This window comes from Rhinichthys klamathensis, unplaced genomic scaffold (assembly GCF_029890125.1).
Source record: "Rhinichthys klamathensis goyatoka isolate OS25496 unplaced genomic scaffold, OSU_Roscu_1.1 h1tg000050l_1, whole genome shotgun sequence".
In the NCBI taxonomy this organism is placed as follows: domain Eukaryota; kingdom Metazoa; phylum Chordata; class Actinopteri; order Cypriniformes; family Leuciscidae; genus Rhinichthys; species Rhinichthys klamathensis.
This window is the reverse complement of record NW_026606596.1, coordinates 5,446,213-5,470,878: the sequence shown is the minus strand read 5'-3', so window position 1 is coordinate 5,470,878 and position 24,666 is coordinate 5,446,213. Positions and strand designations below refer to the sequence as shown.

At 41.4% G+C, this 24,666-nt stretch overlaps 1 protein-coding gene across 1 annotated transcript in view; it reads right to left on the bottom strand.

Moving 5' to 3' along the window:
• Nucleotides 1–23,794: 23,794 nt before the first annotated feature.
• The window catches only part of pcdh1a (protocadherin 1a), a 98,090-nt gene continuing 97,218 nt past the window's right edge, over nucleotides 23,795–24,666 (bottom strand). The window contains exon 5 of the mRNA XM_056247885.1: nucleotides 23,795–24,413. Within this exon, the coding sequence (XP_056103860.1) occupies nucleotides 24,040–24,413 (374 nt within the window). The 3' untranslated portion in view covers nucleotides 23,795–24,039. The remainder of the gene's footprint in view (nucleotides 24,414–24,666) is intronic.

The following is a 24,666-nucleotide window of genomic DNA, read 5'->3' as shown; positions in this document are numbered from 1 at the left end:
ACGTTACAAGCCTATCAGAAGCAGAGCAGGGTGGAAATGTATACGTCACGTTAGCGTCGTCGGTGAAAGCATGGAGCTCAAGTTCATGAAGCCGGGGGATGATGTCCTACCCACGGGCGTAATTTCCTATGCGGACAGGGGGGACATGTCCCCCCCCCCCCCCACTTTCAAATTCGTTTGTTATGATTTTTAACCGCACGCCGTCATTGCCACGGAGGAGCAGGACCGAGCCTGTGTAAAATAGCTCACTGAAAGTTCTAATGAGCAGGTATAGCGGTTGCGGCACAGACAGCGATGAAACGTCAGAAACATCAACAACAGGTGACTAATGTCATCATGGATGAAAAGAAAGAAAGGAGATGTGAGTTGGTTGATTCAGAAAATTAGCTCAGGTCAAGATAATAGGTAACTTCAGACTAGCTAAATATTTAACCCTCTGGGGTCCTTCATTTCAGAGTCACACTCAGGACCTTCGGGTCCAAATGGGCCGGAAGGGTGGGATTAATATTTATTAAAAAAAAATCATCTTTTTTTTTTTTTACTTGTTTTTTATAATATTTTTTCTTTTCTTTTTTGGTGTTTTGAGATAATTTCAAAAATAAAAATGATTTATAATTAATATTAATGCAATAATTATGACCCATTTTTTCCCCATTGAATATAATAGAAATTTAAATTTTTTTTTTTTTTTTTTTTTTTTTTTTTTTTTTAAAGCTGTATTTCATTTTAGAGTCAAGCCTAGGCCTCATGAAAGCAATTTTTGAAATGAGATGGATGCCATCTGGTGGACAAACTGAGCATTTTAAAAATTCAAAACCCATATGTAATCTGAATTTATTAGTGTGTATGTGTATAAAAGTGTGTTTGTGTGTGTGTGTGTGTGGATGTGTCTGTTTTGCACTCTTGATGTTTTATAGATTCACCCCTTCACTGTTGTGTGCTTTTTTTCTGGATCGTGGCTGATTTGTAGTTTGTACGCACAAAATAACTCTGTATTTTCACATTTTTGCCAATTTCCCATTCATTTCCTATGCGGGTCCATTTGGACCCGAAGGTCCTGAGTGTGACTATTTTTTTTACAACCACTTAGACTATTCAAATCCTGTCCCCAATTTTTTGGGGTGTTCATATGCCAAGTACCAACAAAGTCACCAAATTTCGGACCATTCCGATAAAACAATGATTTAAAAAAAATATATATTTAAATGCTTCGGGTCCATTTGGGCCGAAGGACCCCAGAGGGTTAATGTAGAACATTTTGTGTATTTTACTAATCTGCTACACTCTGTGCTTACTAAACTGCTACACTCCTCACAATCTGCTTACATTCTTTGTAGCTTACTAAGGCCTTGTCCACACGGACACGGGTATTTTTATAACTGGAGTTTTTCCTCCTGCGTTTAAAAAAAAATCCCGTCCACATGAAAACGCAAAAACACGCTATCAAGCGCTGTCAAGAGCATGCCACACCAGCAGGCGGCGATATAACCCTAACCGTAAAGCCACGTTGGCCAATCAGAAGCCTAACAAAAAGTTATTACAGGTTCCAGTAGGCGGATAACGGCACACAATCTGACGTCGCAAGGCAAAAACCCCGGTTTTACTGCAACACTGTAACCGGCGTTTCTGAAAATCCTCACCCTGGCAGGGGTTTTCAAAAATGTTCGGTTTCAGTGACCTGATACTGTGTTCCCGTGTGGACGAATGGCCGAACCGCGTAAAAAAGTCACGGTTATAAAAATACCCGTGTCCGTGTGGACAAGGCCTAAGCTTACTAAAAAAAACATTCTGTGTAAGTTAGGCCTACCATGAAAACGAGCCCAATTTAAACCGCAGCATTTTCAGTCAGCAATGTATGACAGACGCACGCCAGTATCGAGTTCTTTCGCACTTGATCAAACAATAACACACACGTTTATGCCAAAATGTCCTTTTTGTCGAGTATCCTCACAAGAGGATAATGAGGATAAAGTCTTAAATGAGTTCAATAAAATCTTAAATGGAAGTAAAGAGTAGTGAGAGAATGAGATGCGTGAGATCCTGTCAGCAGCGGCAGATCTTAAAGGGTTAGTTCACCCAAAAATGAAAATTATGTCATTAATGACTCACCCTCATGTCGTTCCAAGCCCGTAAGACCTCCGTTCATCTTCAGAACACAGTTTAAGATATTTTAGATTTAGTCTGAGAGTGTTCTGTCCCTCCATTGAAAATGTATGTACGGTATACTGTCCTTGTCCAGAAAGGAAATAGAGACATCATCAAAGTAGTCCATGTGACGTCAGTGGGTTAGTTCGAATTTTTGAGGCATCGAAAATACATTTTGGTCCAAAAATAACACAAACTACGACTTTATTCAGCATTGTATTGTCTTTCGGTTCTGTTGTCAATCCGCGTTCATGAGTCCGCAGTGACGTGTATCTGGTGCGTCCGTGTATTCGGGTTCAAATAAATATGGCTGGGCAAAAAAATGCAAGTCTTCCTCTGTGTCGAAATCCTTAGACATGTTTGCGAAGATTGTTTTGTTTACGTCTCCCTCAGACTGTAAACGAAGCTCGGGCGCACTGATAACACGTCAGCAGCGTCTTACGTCAGCAGCGTCACTGAACGGGGATTGACAACAGAACCGGAAGAGAAGAGAAACGATTTCAAATCGTTTGTAAAGAGTTTAACAAATTCTCAGCAATTTAATAGTTTTCAAGAAAAAAAGAATAACATATTTTCCTTACACCTTGTTATGTGAGAGTACACATCATTATATTTTTTACCATATTGAAAAAAATGTTTTTGGAAAAAAATTATATAATAAATAATAAAATAAAAAGTTATAAAATAATAAAAAATACATAATTAGTATTAGTATTATTATAGTTAAGAAATAATGCAATTATTATTAAATATATTATTATAAAAATTATTAAATAAGTTTTACAAATCCTCAACAATTTAATAACAAGTATATAATAAATAATAATAAAAAAATAATAATAAAAAAGTTTTTATATATATATATATATATATATATATATAGGTGGTTTTCATTTCAAGAGTTTCATTTTTTTAAAGTTTTTTTTTTCATTATGACATCAGGACAGTTTATCACTTTATTTTTTACTTTATGACTCACAGAAATGTATTCTGTTATAAAATAAAATAAAAAACAAAAAAACAATCCACACTAAAACATGTACCTGTTGTGATTTGATTTAAGTTACTACAGTACATGCATATTTGTGCACACTGAAGTTTGTGTGTCCGAATGCGTCGCTCCATACAGAAGTGTGTGTGTGTGTGTGTTGCGGCAGGAGTGGCTTTGACGTGCTCATCCATCAGCACAGCGAGCTGAGGTCTCCGTCAGAGAGGCAGGGATACAGTGGGCCGCAGGGAGGGGAGGTGTCACTCTTAAACAGGATATATGGCCTCTCACTGAGACACAAATTACAGAGTAAATACATTATGGTGCTGCAGGACTTCCCCACTGCAACATCTCTTTACTAGCTGCGGCCCAGCGAATGCACACAGTCCCGCATTAGACGGCTCCACACCGCATACGCAATCACATTAGAACGGCCTGCCAACACCCCATACAGTCACATTACACAGTCTCGGGAACCGTCATGCAATCACCGCCGGAATAAAATGAACTAGCTGGATCTAAATGTTGATCGAGCCACCACACAGCGAACAAATTTAAGCACCGCATTCAGCTCCCAAAGCATACCGGATTCAAGATGGTCTCCAGCTAGAATATATCCCAATGATGGCTTTCAAGGATACAGTGTGATCCATCATAATCCACCGGCCTCTGCACTTTGAGAGAAAATTGCCCTGTCTGCTGTATTTTTTCTCCTTTTTTTTTCCCTAATTAAAGGAATAGCTGGATTCAATACAATTCAATCTGCAGCATTTGTGGCATAATGCTGATTACCACAAAAAAAAAAAATATTCCTACTCATCCCTCCTTACTAAAAAATAATCTGGGTTACAGCTATGTTTCCATCCACACGTTTTTATCCGAATTAAGTGATATCGAATGAAAAATGCCTTATGGAAACAGTAAAATTCGATTGCATTTCATGAATATCGACTCAAATGAAATACGTTCGGTCTCATCGGATTTTATCTTGATCGATATACGGCTTATGCGATAAACGCTAATGGAAACGTTATTTGCCGAATAAATAATGAATTGCGATTAAGTTTTAGGTCATTTTATGGTTGCAACACGTCACAAAACATAGAAGAAGTGTTTCCGCCCAGTATTTCCGCTCTGTTTGTGCACATGCATGGGTGTCAACAAAGACAGATGTAAGTGGACAAAGCAAAAAAAATGCTTCAACCAAAGGGTTTCCATGAGGTGTCTCTGAACCACGATCTCCCAGAACTTTTTGGAGCGCTGTCGTTCCCACACCACAGGCCGCCTCCGTTGTCGTCGGGCATTTACGTGCATCTGCATCATCATAGCAATGTGTTGATAGCGTCGTTGTTTTCTTATTATAGCTTGTTATTACATGGCTTGGTTGAATTCTAATGTAGAATGCGGCCTGTTATTTCTCTTGATAACAGACCGCTGCTAAGTATAACACACAGTTCCCATGAAAAACAGAGCGTTGCCATGGACGCAGTTCAGAAACGGAACGGACTATTTTCTTTAGCGGAAGCAATACAATCGTTTTTAAATCAATAAACTCCTTTTTAAATCAATATTTTGTGTCAAATTATTGATTTATTTGGTAGGTAGCCATGTAATAAGCGGGATAATGTATAGCGAGGCGGTTTGTTATAGCGAATATACAACCCCTTCAGGCTAACAACCGCCTCGCTATACATTATCCCTTACATATGTTGCTATCAGCTGGCACATAAGCACTATTAGGCTACAACTTGTGCAATATCGAACATTTGTTGGTAGATGGCGCGATCCATTTTGTCTAGCAAAACTTTGTTTGCAAAGGTTTGCTTGAATGTTGTGCGATTCAGTGCGAAAATGAATGGAAACACCTTAAAATGTCTCAAATCAATTTGATATACCAATTTGATCGCAAAACAGCATGTGACATCATTGCGCACAGGTTTTTATTCGCTTTAAAGCCGTTGGATAGAAAACACACTTTCACCAGCTTTATTCGCATGAGTTTTTTTCGGAACTTCAGATAATTCGATTGACAAGTGGATGGAAACGTACTCGGTCTAGAGAGGGAACGAGTATTGCGTAAGTTTAGCTTACGCTACGGGTAAAGTTAATCTTTTCTCGAGATACTGAAGCCAAAATTATCCTTAGTTTTGTAAATTTTGTCAACGCAGTGCAGCAGCTGCAGACCTAGAGCAGGCTGACTAGCGCACTCATTGGCTGCCTTGCAGCAACTGCAGCAGCCTACCAGTGAGCCTGGCGTGACGTCACGCCCAATGGTGATGCTTCGCGCCCAGTACGCGTCCCAGGCCGCTCATGGGGGTGTGGCTTAGCGTATTAAACCGGGGCTCGGAGGCTGCTTCCCTGGTTTTCATCATCTGAAGCGAAAATCGCTCGTGGCGCGAGCACGGCCGGTTACGCAATACTCGTACACGTTCTCTTACGAGAGGTTCTCTCGAATTGCGTAAGTTTAGCTTATGCTACGGGAACCCTTTGTCAACGCCGTGCGAGCTCATGAGTCCCAGAGTCTGGGGAACACTGAAAGTGGGAAATTCAGGCGGCCAGCAAGCGTGCCGGCACATGTATAAACATAAACACCCATGGGGAATGCAGAGCGGCGTCGGCGGGCTGCATGTTACATATATATCAACCCATATCAGTGCAGCTCAACCAGGAGAGCTCAACAGTGAAGTAGTCTGAGCACAAGCATGTGGTCCGATCATAGACATATTTAGACTGACAGAAGTCTAGCCTGCAAGGCGGGAACTTCCATGTTATAGAATCTCACAAATATAGACGGGGAGGCCCAGCCCGCCGCCATACAGATGTCGTGAATGGAAATTCCACTGGACCATGCCCACGACGAGGCCATGCCTCTTGTGGAATGAGCCCTGATACCCAGAGGGCATTGCAGCCCTTTTGATGCATAAGCATCAGCAATTGCGTCCACTATCAATCTGGATAGGGACTGTTTCGAGACGGCGAGACCTTTGGTGCGCCCAGCAAACGAAACGAAAAGCTGCTCGGAGCGTCTGAAAGGGGCGGAGCGCGTAACATAAGATCTCAGTGCCCTAACGGGGCAGAGGAGCCTGTCGCTGCTCTCGCTGTCGAATGCTGGCAGAGCCGACAGAGAAATGACCTGTGCTCTGAAGGGAGTGCCAATCACCTTCAGGACATAGCCATGTTTTGGTTTGAGGATGACTTTAGAGTCATTAGGGCCAAACTCAAGGCACGCTGTGCTAACAGTGTAAGTAAGCGTGTAAGTCCCCCACACGTTTAACTGATGACAGAGCCAAAAGAAAAACGGTTTTGAGCGAGAGGTATTTTAGATTCACTGAATCTAATGGTTCAAAGGGATGCATCTTTAGGGCCTCTAGGACCACGGAGAGATCCCAAATAGGAACCGAAGGTGGGCGCGGTGGGTTCATCCTTCTGGCTCCTCTCAGGAAGCAGGTGACCAGCTCGTTCCTTCCTAGCGACCGGCCTTGCTTCGACTCAGTGAAAGCTGCAACGGCCGCCACGTAAACTTTGAGCGTGGATGGGGACCTGCCCTTATCCAATAGCTCTTGAAGGAAACCGAGCACCTGCGAGACCTCACCCGTATGAGAGCCGTCTCTTAGAGGGAGCTCTAGACTGCGTGATCGTGTTTATAACTCCTTCTGGCAGGACAACGGGTATCCGTTGATCAACCATACGTGCAGAGACCAGCGCTCTGGATGGGGATGCCAGATCGAGCCGCGGGCTTGGGAGAGGAGGTCTCTCCTCACCGGAATCGGCCACGGGGCTGTGTGTGACAGCCGTGTTAGTTCCGGGAACCATGTTTGGTTTTCCCATCGCGGGGCTATAAGGAGCACCAGGCTGCACGATTCCCTGATTCTCTTGATTACCTGTGGTAAGATAGAGATCGGAGGGAAGGCGTACAGCGGGCTGCTGGGCCAGAATTGGGCCAGCGCATCCTCGTTCTTTGAAAAGAACACTAGGCAATGAGCGTTGTCTTTTGACGCGAATAGGTCGACTTCCGCTCTGCCAAAGAGGTGCCATAACATCTGGACTGTTTGGGGGTGTAGAGACCATTCCCCGGGGGGAATTTTGTCCCTGGACAGTCTATCCGGGCCATCGTTCAGGATCCCTGGCACATGCGTCGCTCCCAGCGAGTGCAGGAAGCACTGGGCCCAAATGAGGAGGCGTTCTGTCAGATCGCAGAGGCTCCTGGATCTGATACCGCCCTGACGGTTCACGTAAGACACAACTGACGTGTTGTCCGAACGGACTAGAACGTGTTGGTCCTGTATGAACGGGAGGAACCGCTTCAGCGCGTTCTTCTCTCGGTCTGACCACAGGCCAAAGGCCGGTCTGCCCTCGAAAAGGCCGCCCCAACCTGAGTTGGAGGCGTCTGTCGAGATGACTTTTCGGTGCGAAAATACTCCCATCGTAACCCCCTGCTGGTACCAATCGGCCACTAACCAGGGCTGCAGAGCTGAAATGCAGCTCTGAGACACTCTGATCCGCCTGTAGCCGCGCGTCCATCCTTGGCGAGGTACGCGAGCGTTCAACCAGCGTTGTAGTGGGGGCATGCGCAGCAAGCCCAGCTGAAGCACTATCCTTAGTTTACAAAATTAAGGATAATTTTGGCTTCAGTATCTCGAGAAAAGATGAACTTTACCCGTAGCGTAAGCTAAACTTACGCAATACGAGAGAACCTCTCGTAAGAGAACTTGGCTAGTGAGGCACTTACAGTGGAAGTGAAGGGGGCCAATATTTTGGTGTGAAAAACATGATTTTAGTGTGAAAAACATAATTTGCTTACCTTACCATTCAAAAAGCTTGGTGTCCAAAAGACTTGTTTTTGAAAGAAGCTTTAATGCTCACCAAGACTGCATTTATGTGATCAAAAACACAGCCAAAAACAGTAATACTGTGACCATGTTATTACCGTTTAAAATAAGTGTTTTTTTAATGTAATTTATTCCTGTGATGCAAAGCTGAATTTTCAGCATCATTACTCCAGTCTTCAGTGTCCCTTCAGAAATCATTCTAATATGCTGAATTGATGCTCAAGAAACATTTCTTATTATTATCAATGTTAAAAAACAGTTATGGTGCTTCATGTTTTTGTGGAAACGGTGACATTTTTCCCCCTCAAGGATTATTTGATGAATAGAAAGTTAAAAAAAGAACAGAATTTATTTGAGGTAGACATCTTTTGTGACATTATAAATGTCTTTACTGTCACTTTTGATCAGTTGAATGCATTCTTGCGGAGTAACTTATTGTTAGTGCTTTTATAAAATTCACTTTTCTGATTTAAAAAAAACAACAACTATTTACTTCCACTGTAAGGGCCAAGTTATGCTATGAATTATGTATAAAATGCTGTCAAGAACCTGAAATGTTCCTTTTAAAACAACAACAAACTCCTGTATGATATCAATTCTGCTGGCCACCAACGTAAATGAACCACCAGTGTGGCGGTCAGTGCAATCCATTCATCAAAAGCCCACAAGCGCTTCATGTTTTCACCATCTAATAAAGACTGATGTCCAACAAGAGGCTAAGGATTTCACAACCACATTAAAAAGAAAAAAAAAAAAGAAAAAAGAAAGAATACTACTGTATCATTTGCAGACTGTCAAAACAGAGCGTCTTCCTAGGCAATCAGTAAACAATTCTCCATCTATAAAATATGATTTTTTAACTTGGGGAGCAGTTTGACATGAATTATGCCCCGTTTGTTTGAAGCACAGCTATAATTTTCATAACTACACCCACTGATAATAAAGTGCCACGGGTGGCTGTCTGTCACCTTGCTGGCATTCTGTGACAGATGACATCCTGCTTGGTTTATTCCCAGCTCTCTGCTCTCGTCTCATGCCCTCAGCGAATCACAGCAGCGCCCCGCAAAAGCACAAACATGCTCGACGTGAAATTAAGCTTCTTTTTTTTTTTTTGCCTCCGCCGCTGTCAGATAATGCGGCAAGGATGACGGTGACTTGTTTTACGACCTCATTTCTCGTTTTCAAACCTGCAGGTTCACTCTGTATTTTCATTCCTTCCTTTGTGACTTCGCCTATGAGAACAGACAGGGCAGGGTGTGCAGAACGTACGTAGACAAATGGGCTCTCACTTTCGTGTTTATAAATACCAGAGAGAAACAAAGATGACCAATGAGAAAGAGGGGAATAGGTCAAACGTAATCTTTAATTGGAGCACCAAAGGAATTAATTTAAAGTAGCGTAAAAGATCATCGTATATTATTTTGAATTACTGCTGACAGGCCACTGTTTGTGTGCAGGTTTCTCTGAGGCAAGGAGCACAGTCCAGGGTGAGCGGACAATTAGATCCACATAGGCTGATCTGTGCTGAGTTTTTCTCCAATTATCTCTGGTGTAAACCACAGGGAGGGGGTGGGATGATCCTAGCCCTTAGCGAATAATGATGTACAAATGAGTGGAGGGAGGGGAAGGGGAAGGGGGCAGGAATGAGAGAAGCGTCCACGGCGGCTCCATGTGTGAGGCCTGTCTGTATATAGGAAGGGAAAGATCTCTTTCCTCTCAATGGTTTCTAGACAATTACACAATAAATAGTGAGCAAATGGAAACTTCTGCTGACATCTCTCAGATGTGCTGTGTGGGGAAAACAACTCTCAACATCAAAAACTGTGTTCAGATTTGCCAAGATACGGAAATCAAAAAGATTTTGATGTGAACTCAAACATCTCTCATTAAAAATTCAATTCAACATGTCATTTGACTCTCTGTTTTGTTGAAACCTAGCTAAGAACGCCATTAAAGGTGCCATATAGTAGTTAACGCATTAACTAATCATTTTCCCGAAACTTTCCTGGCCCTCAGAATATATTGTTGTATGAATATCTGAACATGCATTATATGAAAAGATAGAACAGAGCCTTTGCTTAAAAAAAAAATCATTTTATTCTAGCTTCATGCAGTCTTTTTTATCAACACTTGAATGTAAGTTTCGTAAAAAAAGCAACATTTTGAACAAAAAGCTGAGAAAAACGTGTTTCTTTAAATACTACAAGCTTTTATCGCTTGTTTCTGCTTCTTCTCCTGTGTTTTGATCCGAAGATTATGCACTCTTTCAGAAGATGTGTAATAGCGCCCTCTACCTTGTAACAGTGAAAACACAGAAAGCCAGAAAATTCTGTCAATGGAATAACCGACTTCAATGGTGCTGCCTTCATGTCATGTAAGAAATACAACAGCTCCTCAAATTCAGTTAACAAATTCGTTGGTTGGCATATCTTCAGGTATTTCTCACATGATGTTCTCTAGATCAACTTTGGAACACACTTGAAAGCAACTTTCACTCGCAATTGATTGACAGATAAACTGTGTTGTTGTTAACGTCCCCCTGTAGTCAATAATTGTATCCCTTAACTGATCTTTGATCACCAAAATTACATATTTAAACGTTTTTTCCTTGAAAAAACATTTCTTCATGCCTCAAAATAGCTTGAATGTAACGCTACACCCTTGCCTCATTTAGTATATGTAGTTCTATGAATATGCAAATTAGCCCCGCCTCCACTCACTCACACCTGCTCAGAGATCCACTCGTTGACGTGATTGGTTACAAGGTAGTTTGTGACGTCAGAAACACCAGCGATTTCAAAGTCAAACCGTGATTTTGAGACCGTCTTTGCTTCACTGCAGTGTTAAGGAGAAAATACTCAGCAATGGTGTTGACATGAATTTGTACATGGTTTGTCTTAAAGCATATTAAAAACAACACATAGACATATAAACAACATTAAAAGCTTGATTTTCACCACAGGGGGACTTTAAATATTTATATATGAATGCCTCATTATATCTGTATATACATTTTTTTTCCACCTTGTGAAAGAATTATAAGCATTGGCCTATTTTAAAATTATGGCATCTTTGAACATTTTATCTGGTCATAAGATGATTGAGGCTCTGTATTTGCAATATGGAGAGTAATAGACTCCCTTCATAATTCATTTTTAGGTTTGAATTTTATGGGTGAAAATAGACGAAGCAGGTTATCTCACAGAAAGCCTTTCATTTATGCAGGCCTATAAAATGATGAATTCATCTCATCCCCAAACCTGAAGCTTAAGTGGGTTTTTTCCCTCTAGATCACCTCTTTATAAAGCCGCCGGGAGAGGGTTAGCACTGGACCATTTTCTCTCTGCGCGGTAAGGTAAGAGAGTGTTTCGTTCATGATATGAATCTCATTTGAAGCAGCCGGAAACATTGCTTTGCATGAGTGGCCCTATCGCACGACTGACGCAAGGAACGCAGCGATTTGTCACCCGCTTCCCGTGCTTCTGCAAAAGAGCTGCGAGTAAACGCTCCGTAACCGACACAAAACAGCCTAAACCACAACAGGCCATTAAAGTTACCTCACCATGAAGAGAGATTACACCACCTTCTGAGGAATAAAGGTGAGAGAGATTTCTGCCTTAACTGAAACCTTTCAGTAATATGGCCTCGTGCAAGGTAGACGGCTAGACGCCATGTTTAATCTTGTTCTACTGTCTTATAGTGTGTCTGATTTTCAATCTCTAAAATGGTTTACATCACTTTTGTCCAATTTGGAGATACATGGCTCAACAGTGAGGTTTCTTTTCTGCTTGCCTATCAAAATTATTATTATTAATGTATGTATATATATATTAGTGCTGTCAAAACGATTAATCACGATTAATCGCATCTAACATAAAATATGTCAAATATCTAATTTATGCACACACACACACACACTTTTGTCAGATTAATCGCGATTAATCGATTTAACACACACACACTTATATTTTTTAAAGTTAATTTATTTCAACTTTTTTTTCTGAATGTACATTTTATATTTAAATTCATCTTTTTAAAATTCTAATTCTAAGTTTTTAGATTTATAATTAATTATTTGTTATTAAATAATCTACAAATAATATTTATTACTCTACAGTTTTCACACATATAAATGCTTTTCAGCACAAATTAGTGTACTTTGCAAATAAAATCTTCAATAATAGCTGGAAATTACACAGTTATTATAATTACACACTGGCCAGCAGGTCATGCTTATTGCAAAGCCCTGATAAACATGAAATATAATTATGTATGTTAATTTTACTTCTGTTTCGGTTCTCCTTGCCTCCCTGCTTTGAACAGGCTTGGCAAAATCATTTGTGGTCACACAAGCAGTGGAATAAAAATATTCATAATTTTGCATTACTGAAAATACAGAATAATATTAGACACAGCTCTTGTACATGGTCCCTTACTGTGTACTTCTAAAAATGAATATAAAATATATAATATATATAAACAAAAAATGTAAGTATTCTCTCTGTTGTGAAAATGTACATGCTCACAATTCGACCTCCATTCTGTTGCTTTCTATGGCAAGTCCATCTCTGATCGAAACAAAATTACAACCCATTGACTGTACGTCTATCCCTCACAGTATCGTTTTCATTTGCGAAAATGAAATATGGTGTCTATCCTGAATAAGGACCATCGCTTCTCATGTATTATCTTGTTCTCTGTCAAAACCTCTGCTTTTTTCTTGCAGAATTATACTAACGCAAACAACAGCTTTGGAATAATTGACTTTGGATGTAGCTGCTTTATTCATTTTAATTTTCTGACTCTGTCTGGGAAACCTGACCGCACTCGTCAGCTTCATTTCAGACACATTCACAATGATGAGAAAGAGAGAGAGAGTAGAGCTCCGCTGGCATCCTCCATCTCACAAGAACAAAAAGGAAATACAAGTTTAGTCAAGTGTGAAGGGAGTACTCATTATAAAAGTGAAACATGTCAGTTTTGGTGTAAGAAATACATTTAAAATGCATTTGACTTCCTGGTTCTCTCCAGACAATGGAGCACTTTTACATTACATGATTAGTGTTGCTTGGAAAAAAAGGGGGCTCATTTTCACACTTTCAAACTCTTTATGAAGTCAACATATCCTCTGGAGAATATTCTCCATTCCATCATGAAATCTTTGGGAGTTCAGCTGAGAGGTTATCAAGTCTCACTTTTCCCCCAATTTCCTCCCCAGAACAAAAGACTTTCTGTCTCCTGGCAACAAAAGAACAAATTTATGGAGAGTGGAAGAGAAGAAATGTGACAGCATGTGGCACCCAAAACATATGCTTTATTTTTTTTTACCGAGACTATTCAAAGTCTCTCAACCGTTTCTTCAAAAAACACATCATGCGCTGAATAATGGCTTTGAGACTCGCCATTATCTTGAATTCAATGTGTTGTTGTTTTGAGGCACAATCTGCACTATCGTAATTGGACAGCCAGGGCCTAGTGTGTAGTTCTTGTCTGAAAACACAGCAAGTCAGACCTGTGAGTTAGTGAACTGGGAGAGATACTTCTCCTGGGGGAAACGGGGACAGTGGAAGAAAACTAGCCGAAAAAAAGTGACTCCGCACTCTGGGTTTCGAGATGGAACCTCCAATTCCACATGGCTTTAGAAGATCCAGTCTGGGAAGCAACAAAGTAGATGGGCTGAAATTGGCTGGATGCCGAGGGAGAGAGGTGTATTGTTAGGGCTACGGTGAAGCCTCGCTGCCTGAGGAGGGAGACAATGATCTTCAATTACCAACAACTCTCAGTCCAATTTACAGCGGACATGAGAAGAGGAAGGACGAAAGAATTGTCTTCAGAGGAGAGCTTCGGGTTGTAGAGGCTGAAACTTTCTAGAGAGAGCTGCGAACTGAGAAAAAGGTGAGATTTTTTTGTGAGCGGCTAAGTGGATCGACATATAGAAAAGTGAATGGGAGCCTGTTAATTAGATGACGGACGCAGAGAAAGGGTGGTTTTAATTAGGAGGGAATCGATTGCGAAAGGAAGAAAGTTTTATTCAGAAGGGAGAGTGGAGGGAAAAATGTGAGCTTTAATGAGACTACAAGATCAGAGCTTGAGCGAGAGGGAGGATAGCACGTTTTTTTGTTAAACCGAGGTAGATTGGAAATGACACTGGGAAGTGCCTGTCATTAATGGCTGTGGCTGTCATTAAAGCTGTAATGTATTTTATATCTCTTTCACTATAGGCCAAGACGCACATGCTGGAAGTCGAACTGCGGCAGGTCGGAGAAGAAAAAAAAAATCAAAGAGTGCGCTTCACAAACCAAACATTGCAAGGCTTCATTGGTGGAGTAAATCAAAAGCGCTTTGCATTATCCACTGAGACCTGTTCTCTTTAAAATAACGAGCATCCAACCTAAGATATAACCGCAGACTTAGGCTACGTCTACATTAATCCGGAGACATTTGAAGTTTTAGTTTAAAAACGCTCTACGTCCACACTAGCGTTTTCAGGCGTTTTCCGACGTTTCAGTGTGGATGAGAAACTTTTGGAAAACGCCTGAAAAAGCTAACTGAGATTATACAGACAGAAAAATAATGAATAAAGTTATCGCGCAAAATATCTCACCATTCACTGGCGCTTCCAGGTCGCACTCAGTCACCATGTTTGGTCAAAACTGCAACTGCTCTCATCTTTTGCAGCAGGACAGCAAATGTGAGGACATTTTCTGTCCTCTTTGCAGGACTGCGATTTGAAGAGTGTGCAAAGTAACATATTTTAGCAACAGTGTGAATAGCACATAACAGGCACAATGAATATCTATTGGTACAATATGCGTCACTACTAAATTTACGTCATCGTTTTTAAATACCTGCGTTTTGACAGTCCAGACTACAACGCGGCAAACGGCGTTTTCAATTGTATCCACTTTGGAGAGCGTTTCAAAAATCTTCGTTTTCATTCATAAAAACGCCGTCTCAGTGTGGTGGACGGAAGACCAAAACGGAGAGAAAAAGATGCGTTTTCAAACGAAAACGTATTTGTCCAACTGCACGGCAATTATAGTTTGATATGGAAGGATTGAGAGAGCAGAAAACGAGTGACTGGGGTTGATCAGAGTCTCCCATGGCTAAGATCAGCTGATGCCACTCAGCCACCCAGGTGTGTGCTTAATCAACACACTTCTCCTTTAGGTTTCACGCCGGACAGAAGGAGCAGGTCCGCCGGGAGACCGCCTGTCAGTATTCATCTTCTAAATGAGAGCCCCCTTCCCCACTCCATCATGTAGCCTGTCTCTTCTTCTCTGGGATCTGCCAGTTCTGCTCTCCCAGCAGCTACAACATTTCTCAACAAAACGCCGTGTTTTCCAACTGTACCCTGACTGTCTTTACAAAGCCATCAAGCAAGTGCAGGAGAGCCGCCTCTGCACCCTTAGAGGAAGAGGAAGAACTATAGCTCACCGTGCCTGTAGGGCTCATTCAGGTGCATAACAATATCCGACAAACCTCTAGAATAAATGCAAACATTGTTGCTACACAAAACGGCGTCGAAGTAATCCGGCCCTACTCGCACAAGATAAATATGTAAAAGCGGCTCTGATTAGGCTCTCAACTGAACTCCTTCCCAAATAAAGCACTTCTCTCTACCATTAGCGGCATGTTTTGTGTACTAACTCCGTATGGCCTTCAATAAAATCGTTCGGAGCAGCTGTACACATGATGTTTAATTGCACCCCCTGTGTTTACAACAAAAAGATCCATCTTTTCTTTGCTCTCCATTTCCTTGCCTTTACCATCGTACCTCATGAGCATCTGCTTCTATCCACTTTGTCTGAGTGAGTTTCTCATGGGAGAATCTTCTCGTTGCAATATCGAATCTTCTCTTGATTTGAAAAGTTTTTATTTTCTCTAACTTTCCTTTTAGGCTTCAGTTGCATACTGAAGAAAAGAAAAAAAAAAAAACATTATTGCCTGACTGGACCTTTTTCCCATAGGACTAGAGGAAAAAAACAAAAGCTGCCCACAAGTGTAGATGCAACGGAGGAGCCATAGATGCAGAAATACACAATGTGCTACTGGAGAAGAAAGGTATTATCAAACACAAACTATCGTCTAAATCATTTTTTTTTTTTTTATAAAAAGGATACATCCTCCGAGATTTGAGTTTGTTTCCTCTTTTTTCAGATTAGAAAGGAAATCTGTAAAGGAATTTTCCACTAAAATGACTAAAAAACATCAGAGGATGGTAACGATGTGATAAATGACATAAAGTAAAATAAGAAATAAACATACATTTGCAATTAAAAGCCAAGGTGTAAATTCTGATTCATTAACATTAATTAACACCTGCAGCAAATAACCTCTCTCTTTTTTCGTCATGCTTAATGCGATGTGTCACAAGTGTGATTTAGTAAACCTAAACAACTATCAGATTTGCTAACCTGTAAATGGCAGGATATTTAAAAGCAATTTTAGCCACACAATTAAAATGTGTTTATTGCATAGTTCCGTTTTTTTTCTCTACAGGGTGTCAAGGCTTTGCAGTCGCTAACCAGACCTATTAATGCAAAAACGTCAGACAAGCATCATGATACTATATGCTATACATTAGTCTAAACCATGATGATCAGCTGGAGTGGAGTAATTAATATGGCTGCACTGTGTGGTGATTGAAAGTGCCATGATAGATTCTAGGAAAACTTAATGGAGAATGGAAAAGCAGAATGCACCCAGATGGTTTAGTTCCCATGCCTACCTGTAGGTGCTAAAGAGCCATGCTAACAAGCCAAACCTTCAACCTTTGGTTACAATTCCACAAGATTGTTGGAGATTTGGGCTTCTGTGGATTTCCATCATAATCAGTGGATTAAGACAAGTACATAATTTGACACAAATTATGGTTGTTCACGGACTCAGACAGCATCACTTCCACAATTGACCGGATTGCCCCTAGCTGGTGTCAGTACAGTAGATTTGCATCACTTTCAGGCATCACACAAAGCCTGAAGTGACAAATACATGACCTGACTCTTTGTGAAAGGATATGCAAATGATATTTTATTGAGAAGCATGTTCTGATAATCTACCTAATCGGTGGGAGAGAAGGCTTATATATATATAGCTGATTTATTTACAGTTTTTCCAGCATCCCTCCTCCACCTCAATTCCTCACTCTCGATTATTCCAATCCCAGCTCTGGGGGAGTGTTCTCTGTTCGGACCCAATTCCAAGCTCGGAGCCCTCTTCTCGGACAGCACGCCAAATGCACATATTTTACACTATATCTGATTATATGCAAGTCTGAACTCGTGAAGTAAAATTCATGCAGTACTAATTTGCATTTATTTTGAATGTAGTAAATGTTACAATCAAAGCCGTTATATCATTTCAAGGTACAATATTATTAGACTATGTGGAGATGTGTCTTTAAATGGATATTTCACCCAAAAATGTAAATTTAGTCATAATTCACACACCCTCATGTCATTTCCAAACCTGTCCAAAGCAACATTAGACCCCCATGTGTACTTATGTATTTTTTCGAAATATCTTCTATGTTCAACAGAACAAAGAAAGTCATACTGGTTTAAATGACATGAAGGTGATGACAGATTTTTTAAAACTGTTATAATTTTATTTATATACTGTACAAAACACTATATCTCCCGGATTCATAGACGAGGGTTAAGTCTAGTCCCTGACTAAAATGCATGTTTGAGTTGTTTTAACAAAGAAACTATCCTAAAATATGTCACAAGGTAAGGTCTAATCCTGGCTTATCTGAAACCAGGCCTAAAGATTTTTAGGATGTTATTTTAGGATGTTAATCAGAACATAATTGGTTTTATGTTGTGTATTTAAAAACCTTTTGCACATTTGACATTTAAATACTGAATAAAGTAGAATTTTTTTTTTGTCTGACAAAAATCTAGATTTCTTCACTATAAACAATCAGTGTGACTTTACAGTAACCGTAACAGTTACACACATTATATAGTGCAATATAACAGGTAGCTTTTGTTTGATGTCACAGTTTCATAAATGACAAATGAGAGTTTGCAAGGTGCAAAATGTTGTTAGAAATCTGTGAATTTCAACACAGACATATATATTTTTTTCATATAGACATAAAAGCTAAAACCTTGAGGTACAGAACATAAATATTCACGCATGCATATAAATACATGCAGCAGGTGACTCAGACATTGTTGAATGCGTGTATGCCGGTGGATTGAAAAGCTGTTTTAATTCCATTTGGCCAGAGACTTGCAGTAAATTAGATTAATGTTAAAGTGTCATGTTTCCAGGATTAGAAAATGAATTCAAACGAGTCTCTAGGTGTGTGATGCTCAGCAGGTGGGCTGGGAAAGTGTTGAGCTACCTCTCTTGACGGCGCCACCGTTGATTCGCCGCTCTCCGCCGTGTCTTTGCGATTTCAAAAATCCTGTTTTAACAACCCGACAAACACGTGTCAATAAAATATGACTTTTAATACTAGCTCCTGTTGGACTACTCCACAAATGTGACTCTTATAGTACACTATAACTCTCTCTCTCGCTGCCAGGCATAAGCCATTGGCCGTTTTTATCAAGCAGAAAACCACAGACGAGGCTGTGAACGAGTGCGAGAAGGACAAGTAGTTATTCAGAAAGTGATTTTCCACTTGAACATACAGGAGAAGCCTCCTGAGGCCCAAGCAACTGTGGAAAGGGGGCGTTTAGGCCCAATGAACGGGTAAGGAGGCACTACTATGAGGTGTGGCGTACGGTCACTGTGTTTGTCAGGGCTGATGGATGGCTCTAGCCTAGGCTGTTTCGGGATCATAGATGATTGGAAGATTGAATCCAGGTGGGACGTAATCGGGTGTTAAATGAGACGTTTTATTGACACAATTGGGCAACAAAGGAGTATAGTAGCCCACCTTGCGCAAACAAAAATGGTCGTGCATGTGTGTTTTGATGTGCGATGTTGCATGTGCCCGCGGTTCCCAAACATCTCCACTGTGCTTATTGACTTTGCACATAAACCTTTTTAATGATGATGCTGTTTAAATTGCGCCATTGATTTTAATGCGCCAATTACGTCTATAGTGTATGAGAGTCGATATGTAGGACAGCAGTACAAATAGCTGAAAATGAGAGGGCTTTAGTCCAGCAATTTTCTATGAGTCTTAAGTGCCTGCGATCTGTAAAACACCTCACTTTCCTGAAAAAAATCCACAATCAATACCGTGGAGAAAACCTTTTTAAGGCTCGCAGCTACATGCGTTTTCTGCTGAATGAAAAAATAATCAAGTTTTTTAAGCGCCTGCAGGAAAAACACGACGCCTTTAGCATCATTACGGGAAAGGCCGTGAATCCGTGCGCCATAGATCTACGCGCCTGCTTATTTTGGCACTATTGTAAGTATCTTTCTTTTAGAGGCGCGAATGTGTCGTGTGATAGGAGGGGACGGCGGGAGGCGGCGGGTTGAGATACGCCATTATTTGACAGTGTTTAATTGGAGAGTACATTTGAGAGGCAGCCGTCCCCGCCGCTGGCTTTGCTTCTAATTGCCAGCAGCACCGCGCTTAACGAAGCGAGCGAGAGCGAGCGTGGGTGAGGGAGAGAGCGAGGAACAGAAAGAGAGAGGGGCCAGGTTTCCACGGCAACAGCAGATCAACAGTAGGCAGTAGCCGAGGGGGTAGTTTCATCTTGAAGAAAGACCCTCTCTACTTAGACTCCCTCTTCAACAGGAAACAAATGCCCCAGCCGCACGTAAACAAAACACCAGCGAAACGGCTCCTTTTAAAGCTCAGCCTGCAGAGAGCGAGGCGAAGCGAAAACCTATCCATTAGAAGGAGATTAATGAAAAAAACTCAGTGGGTCCTCCCTTCGCAGCCTTGGTTAAATAAGCCGCTACGAGGATCCCTGTCTGCGAAATGTGCTTCTATGTGGTCCCGAACCACTATCATCCCTGATCTCAATTATTATTCATGCAGCTTCGCTCGTTTCATCCGCCATCCTCGGGAACGTGTGCGCTGTAGGTGATGTCAACAAGAAACTGAAGAACACCAGCAATCTGATTCATTAATCCTGACTGTTGAGTATCTGGTATTACACGCTAATCTTTCGCCTTGGTGTAGTTCTCCTGAAGACCATTAGAGGGCAGTTTGGCCTTCTAAACTATCCTGATCTTACGCTTGCTTGACAGTCTAACGTGTTTTCCCACATTTGTCTCTTTACTCACATATACTTGCTCTTGAGTATTTACCTCACTTTCCATCTTGTACGGTTGATATTCTTTTTAACTTGTTTATGACTCTCGCTTTTTCCCAGCGTTTGTTCGCTGGCTCACATCCATTTATTTTTTATCTGTGAAAGCTATCATTTCAGAGATGCGCGAATTACGTCGTGGCATATCTATAAAGACAGTGCGCCAAATGAAAGCCGGATTGATTTATTGTCTTTCATCTCAGCGTTATCATCTTTATGGCTTCGTCTTTATTGTGCTGTCGAGTACTGGGAGGTCTTGGGTGTAACGGTTTAACTCCTTGTAGAGGAGAGAATTAGGTTTCAGAGACTGAGAAAATTCAGGGTCTTGCGTTTTTTTTATCATTAATATTGATGGACAGCTTTTTGTGAAGTGAGAGCTTCACATTACTAGATCTCACATTCGCTATTCTGTTCTATTAAGTTCCTGTCAGTCTGGCAGAACTGTAACCTTTTCCTCTTTCTCTGTTTACACGGGCGAAGAGACCCAGAGAAAGAAAAAAAAAGAGTCTTATATCTTTGTCAGATCAATTTGCTTTATTAATGAAAAAGCTTTATGGAGAGATCACAGTCCCTAGATTCATTCTTAAACAATGACTCACCAAGCAAATGTATTTCTTTGTTTTTTTTTTCTTCACTCATTTTATTACAAACTTTGCAAGGACTTATTACAAGGGGTTTGTTTTCAACATGCGGAAACGGAACGAAACGAAACACATGGGAATCAAACAAACAAGTCGGATCGGACAATCCACTGTTCACAATAAACATAAAATCTGATAAAGCCCTCGGTGACAGGAGCCAGTGAATGACTACGGTGCAGGCATACGACGGCCACATTCACACTGACTCGGCAAAAAAGATCGATCCATCCAAGGCAAGATGTGCACATCTCAATAAACACTTTACGATTTTTATATGCCATCGGCTTTTGTTGTAAGATTTAAAAAGCTTCACTTGCATGTACATAAAACTGTACAAAAACAGATCATCACAAGCATTTTTATTCCTATATAAATATAACCAACAGTTAAGGATAACAAGTTTTGAACTCTCCTGCAAAAGACATACTTTCAAGGCAGCTGTCTTCAGTTTGGGGTGAACGGTGAAGATGAGTTTTGTGCAGTGAACGTCGCTTTTGTTCTCTTTTGAACCGGCACTAACATTTCAGCAAGAACAGTAAACGGTTTCTACCAATTATCTTTGGAATTCATGCTCAACTCGTCGTCTGCTTGACACCACGCACGGGGGGGATGTGGAGAGCTATGTACAGAACGCTTTCTAAGAGATGTTTACCACAAACACCAGTTTTCGTTATTCTATGAAGAAAAGTCTCGCTCTAAGGACGAAGAAAAGACTCCCTCGTTCGTTACGGTCGTCTCGTCACATCCAGACATCTAACAGCGAAAGAGCACAAATCTAAACACCAGTTTAAAAAACAACCACGAGAAGTGGACATTCCTCCGTCCGTCCTCCGGCATTTTGGCCGGAAGGATTCTAGGAGACTAGCCTTAGAATTACTAGGAATAACAAAAAAAAGCCAGAGTCGAAACCTGCAATTCAGACTATCTGACTCAGGCTGGCATCGGAGTGGAGGAAGGTCAAAGCCTGCTTCACTCAGAGTTTGAATAGATGAAAGCCTTTAAGTGGCGGTAGAGTTTTGTGGTCATCTCTATCTTTTAGCCGTGTTAAGTCCAGGTCAGCGATCTCACACGTTCGCCTGGGCAGAGCGTGGTTTGCAGTGGAGAGGAGGGAAAGCGAAGCTGGGCTAATTACGCTAGATCATGACTCTCGTTGGATTTTTTTCCCCACCCCTATCAGAGTCACTAAATGGCTTCGAAAACAGCATAATGTGCTTTCTTTCCTTAGGGCGGGATAATCATTCGCCTTATTTAATCATGGCTACGTCCAGTAATTTCCATACGTTTCAGCCTTAATTATTCGGCGAGAGGTGCTGAAGGCATTCGCGATGAGGTAAGTGCAGTGAAAAAATGCGACTCGCTTAAACAATTGAAGCGTTTGGACTGGGATCTTTTCCGTGATCTGTGCTTCCTTTGGGGGGCTGGAGTATTCGCATATGCCAACTGCACTACACTCATTACTCACCCTAATTAAGGAAATTCCCATTGCAGTACACCTCTTCAACCCTCCCGGCAGACACATGCGCTCGCCCAAGCACCGGGATCTGGGCAGGCAATGTCAAGGCGATGCACTGTGATGCAGTAGTAATGATAATGTCCATCAGATATATGGTCCTTGAGCACAATAGATAGTCATTGTCAAAATGGTCCCCCAGAGATTCTCTCAAACATGGAGGGAGACACAGCTTTAGAGCAGGTTAGATAGTCAGCACAGTGTCAAAGAAAGAAAAAAAAAAACTAAAAAGCAACCAACCCGAAGAAATACCCAAATGATGGAGGACAGAAAAAGACAAAAAAAAAAAAAAGTGGCAGAAAATATGGTGATATGATCGTTTGTAACATTTGTCTTTTTTTTTTTGATTGTGGAAAAAAAAACATGCACAATTGACATGCGAAAGACAAGACAGGATTATCAGTCTAATTTGTCCATTGTGATTGTTATATACAACTGTTTTAAGGCATTAATACATTTGTTCATCAAACAAAGTCTAAATAGGACACAAAGGTTTCATTTAAAACAGTAAAATCTATGTAAACCAAGGACTGTGAATATGCAATTTGATGGAGATGAGGCGCGTCTGTGGACTTCACATACCATTGAGTTAACGAAACGATACTGATAATTTGAGGGGAGGCAGGTGGTCTCCTCCTCACTGAGGCTGTGCTGTGTGAGCCGTAGGCGTCTCTGCGAGTGCCAGGCAGCGTTTGCACTACACCGTGGGAGTTCAGGGGAAATTCACAGTGCCAAAAAAACACAAGTTCTGCCACATGACACAAAAGTATGCACGCGGATTCTCATCTGTTGAATAGCGTGTTAATGTGCCAGAAGCCACATGTGTTACTTTTCGTGACAGTAGGTCCCCTGACGCACTAACGCACACACCGGCATATGCTAAGGTCTGTCATAGCGAGTTAATCGCTGTTAAACCCACCGCCCTCCCTCGCCACACACACACTTACACACAGACTATACACCGGTTTCAGTGTGCACATGGACACACAGCACCGCAGGTGAGGATCTGGGTCCTAGACGGGCATACCGTCAGGAAATCTTCCAATCCAGCTCGTCTAATCATCTGGCCATTACAAACGTTCAGACCCTCAAAAGCAGCAGTATAACACACACTTCAGGTGTTCAGGCTGATTTAGATGTAACTTTTGACCTTTTTTATTTGATTTATTTGTACTATTTTTCAACTCAAGCCGGATAGTAATATTCATATATACACCATACAAATGTATTTACAGCGTTTTACATGTATAAAGACTGCTCTCCTCTGAGGACAGGATCAAGTAAAGAGTGTTAGACACTCTATGTGGCTCAAGATCCTTTTACAGCAGTATCTCCTGCCCACTACAGCACTTGGTAATCTAGTAAAAGAACCCATGAACATTCCGTAGGCTAGCGAAGCTAAAAGTCGGTTAGTCACGTAAAAGTATTTATCGGTTGTTTTTAATGGTATGCAAAAAAAAACAAAAAAAAAAACAGCACAAAGAGTTACAAAAGAAATAACGTGTTAAAAGTGATAATAAATAGATGCATGAATGAATAAATAAATAAAATAAATAAATCTACTCTGATGACAATAGCGTATTTTTCCACTATTCAATTGATATTTTATCCTGTCGCAGATCCGATGTTCTCTTTTCGCAACCGTGTCTCTGTAACTTCTGATGTGTGTCAATCACAGATGGTGGGTGTGGTTATCTCACAGGTATATCTCTCTTTTCGAAGCGTGATTGGAGGGGGGGCTGGTAGGCGGGAACTCTGATGTCACCCTCAGAGGCACCTCCTCTAGTGGGGCGTGGTCACTGGGGGTGTGGTCACTACTGGAGTAGGCACTACGGGAAGGTGGGAGGCGTGGCCTGTGCTCCTCTCCTCCCAACCTCACGCTCCCATTGGCCAGGCGTCCCAGGCTCCCCCTCTCCTGATAAGGCACAAACGTGGACAGTTTAGGGGGGTTGCGTGTCTTGCGGACGGGCGAAGGCTGACCGGGCATCCAACAGGCATCTGAGTGACCAAGCTCGCTGCACTCCTGGCTGCAGTTTCCCGTCATGGCAACGTCAGGCAATGAGCGAATATCTGCAAGAGGAAGGCACACAAAAAAGTCAGTCTTTAATGATCACAGTCAATTATTTTAAAGAACAACAAATCAAAACTTGTTTTGATACGCTTGAGTTCATCTCTACTGGGTGAGTCACAGAGACACTGCAGTTCACCTAGCGTCAAATGCAAGCAACTAACAGGGAATACACAAAGAGCTGCCAGTGGTTGCTATGCACTGTGGTGTGGTTGCTATGTGAGAGACAGTTGTTGCTATGCACAGTGCTGTTGT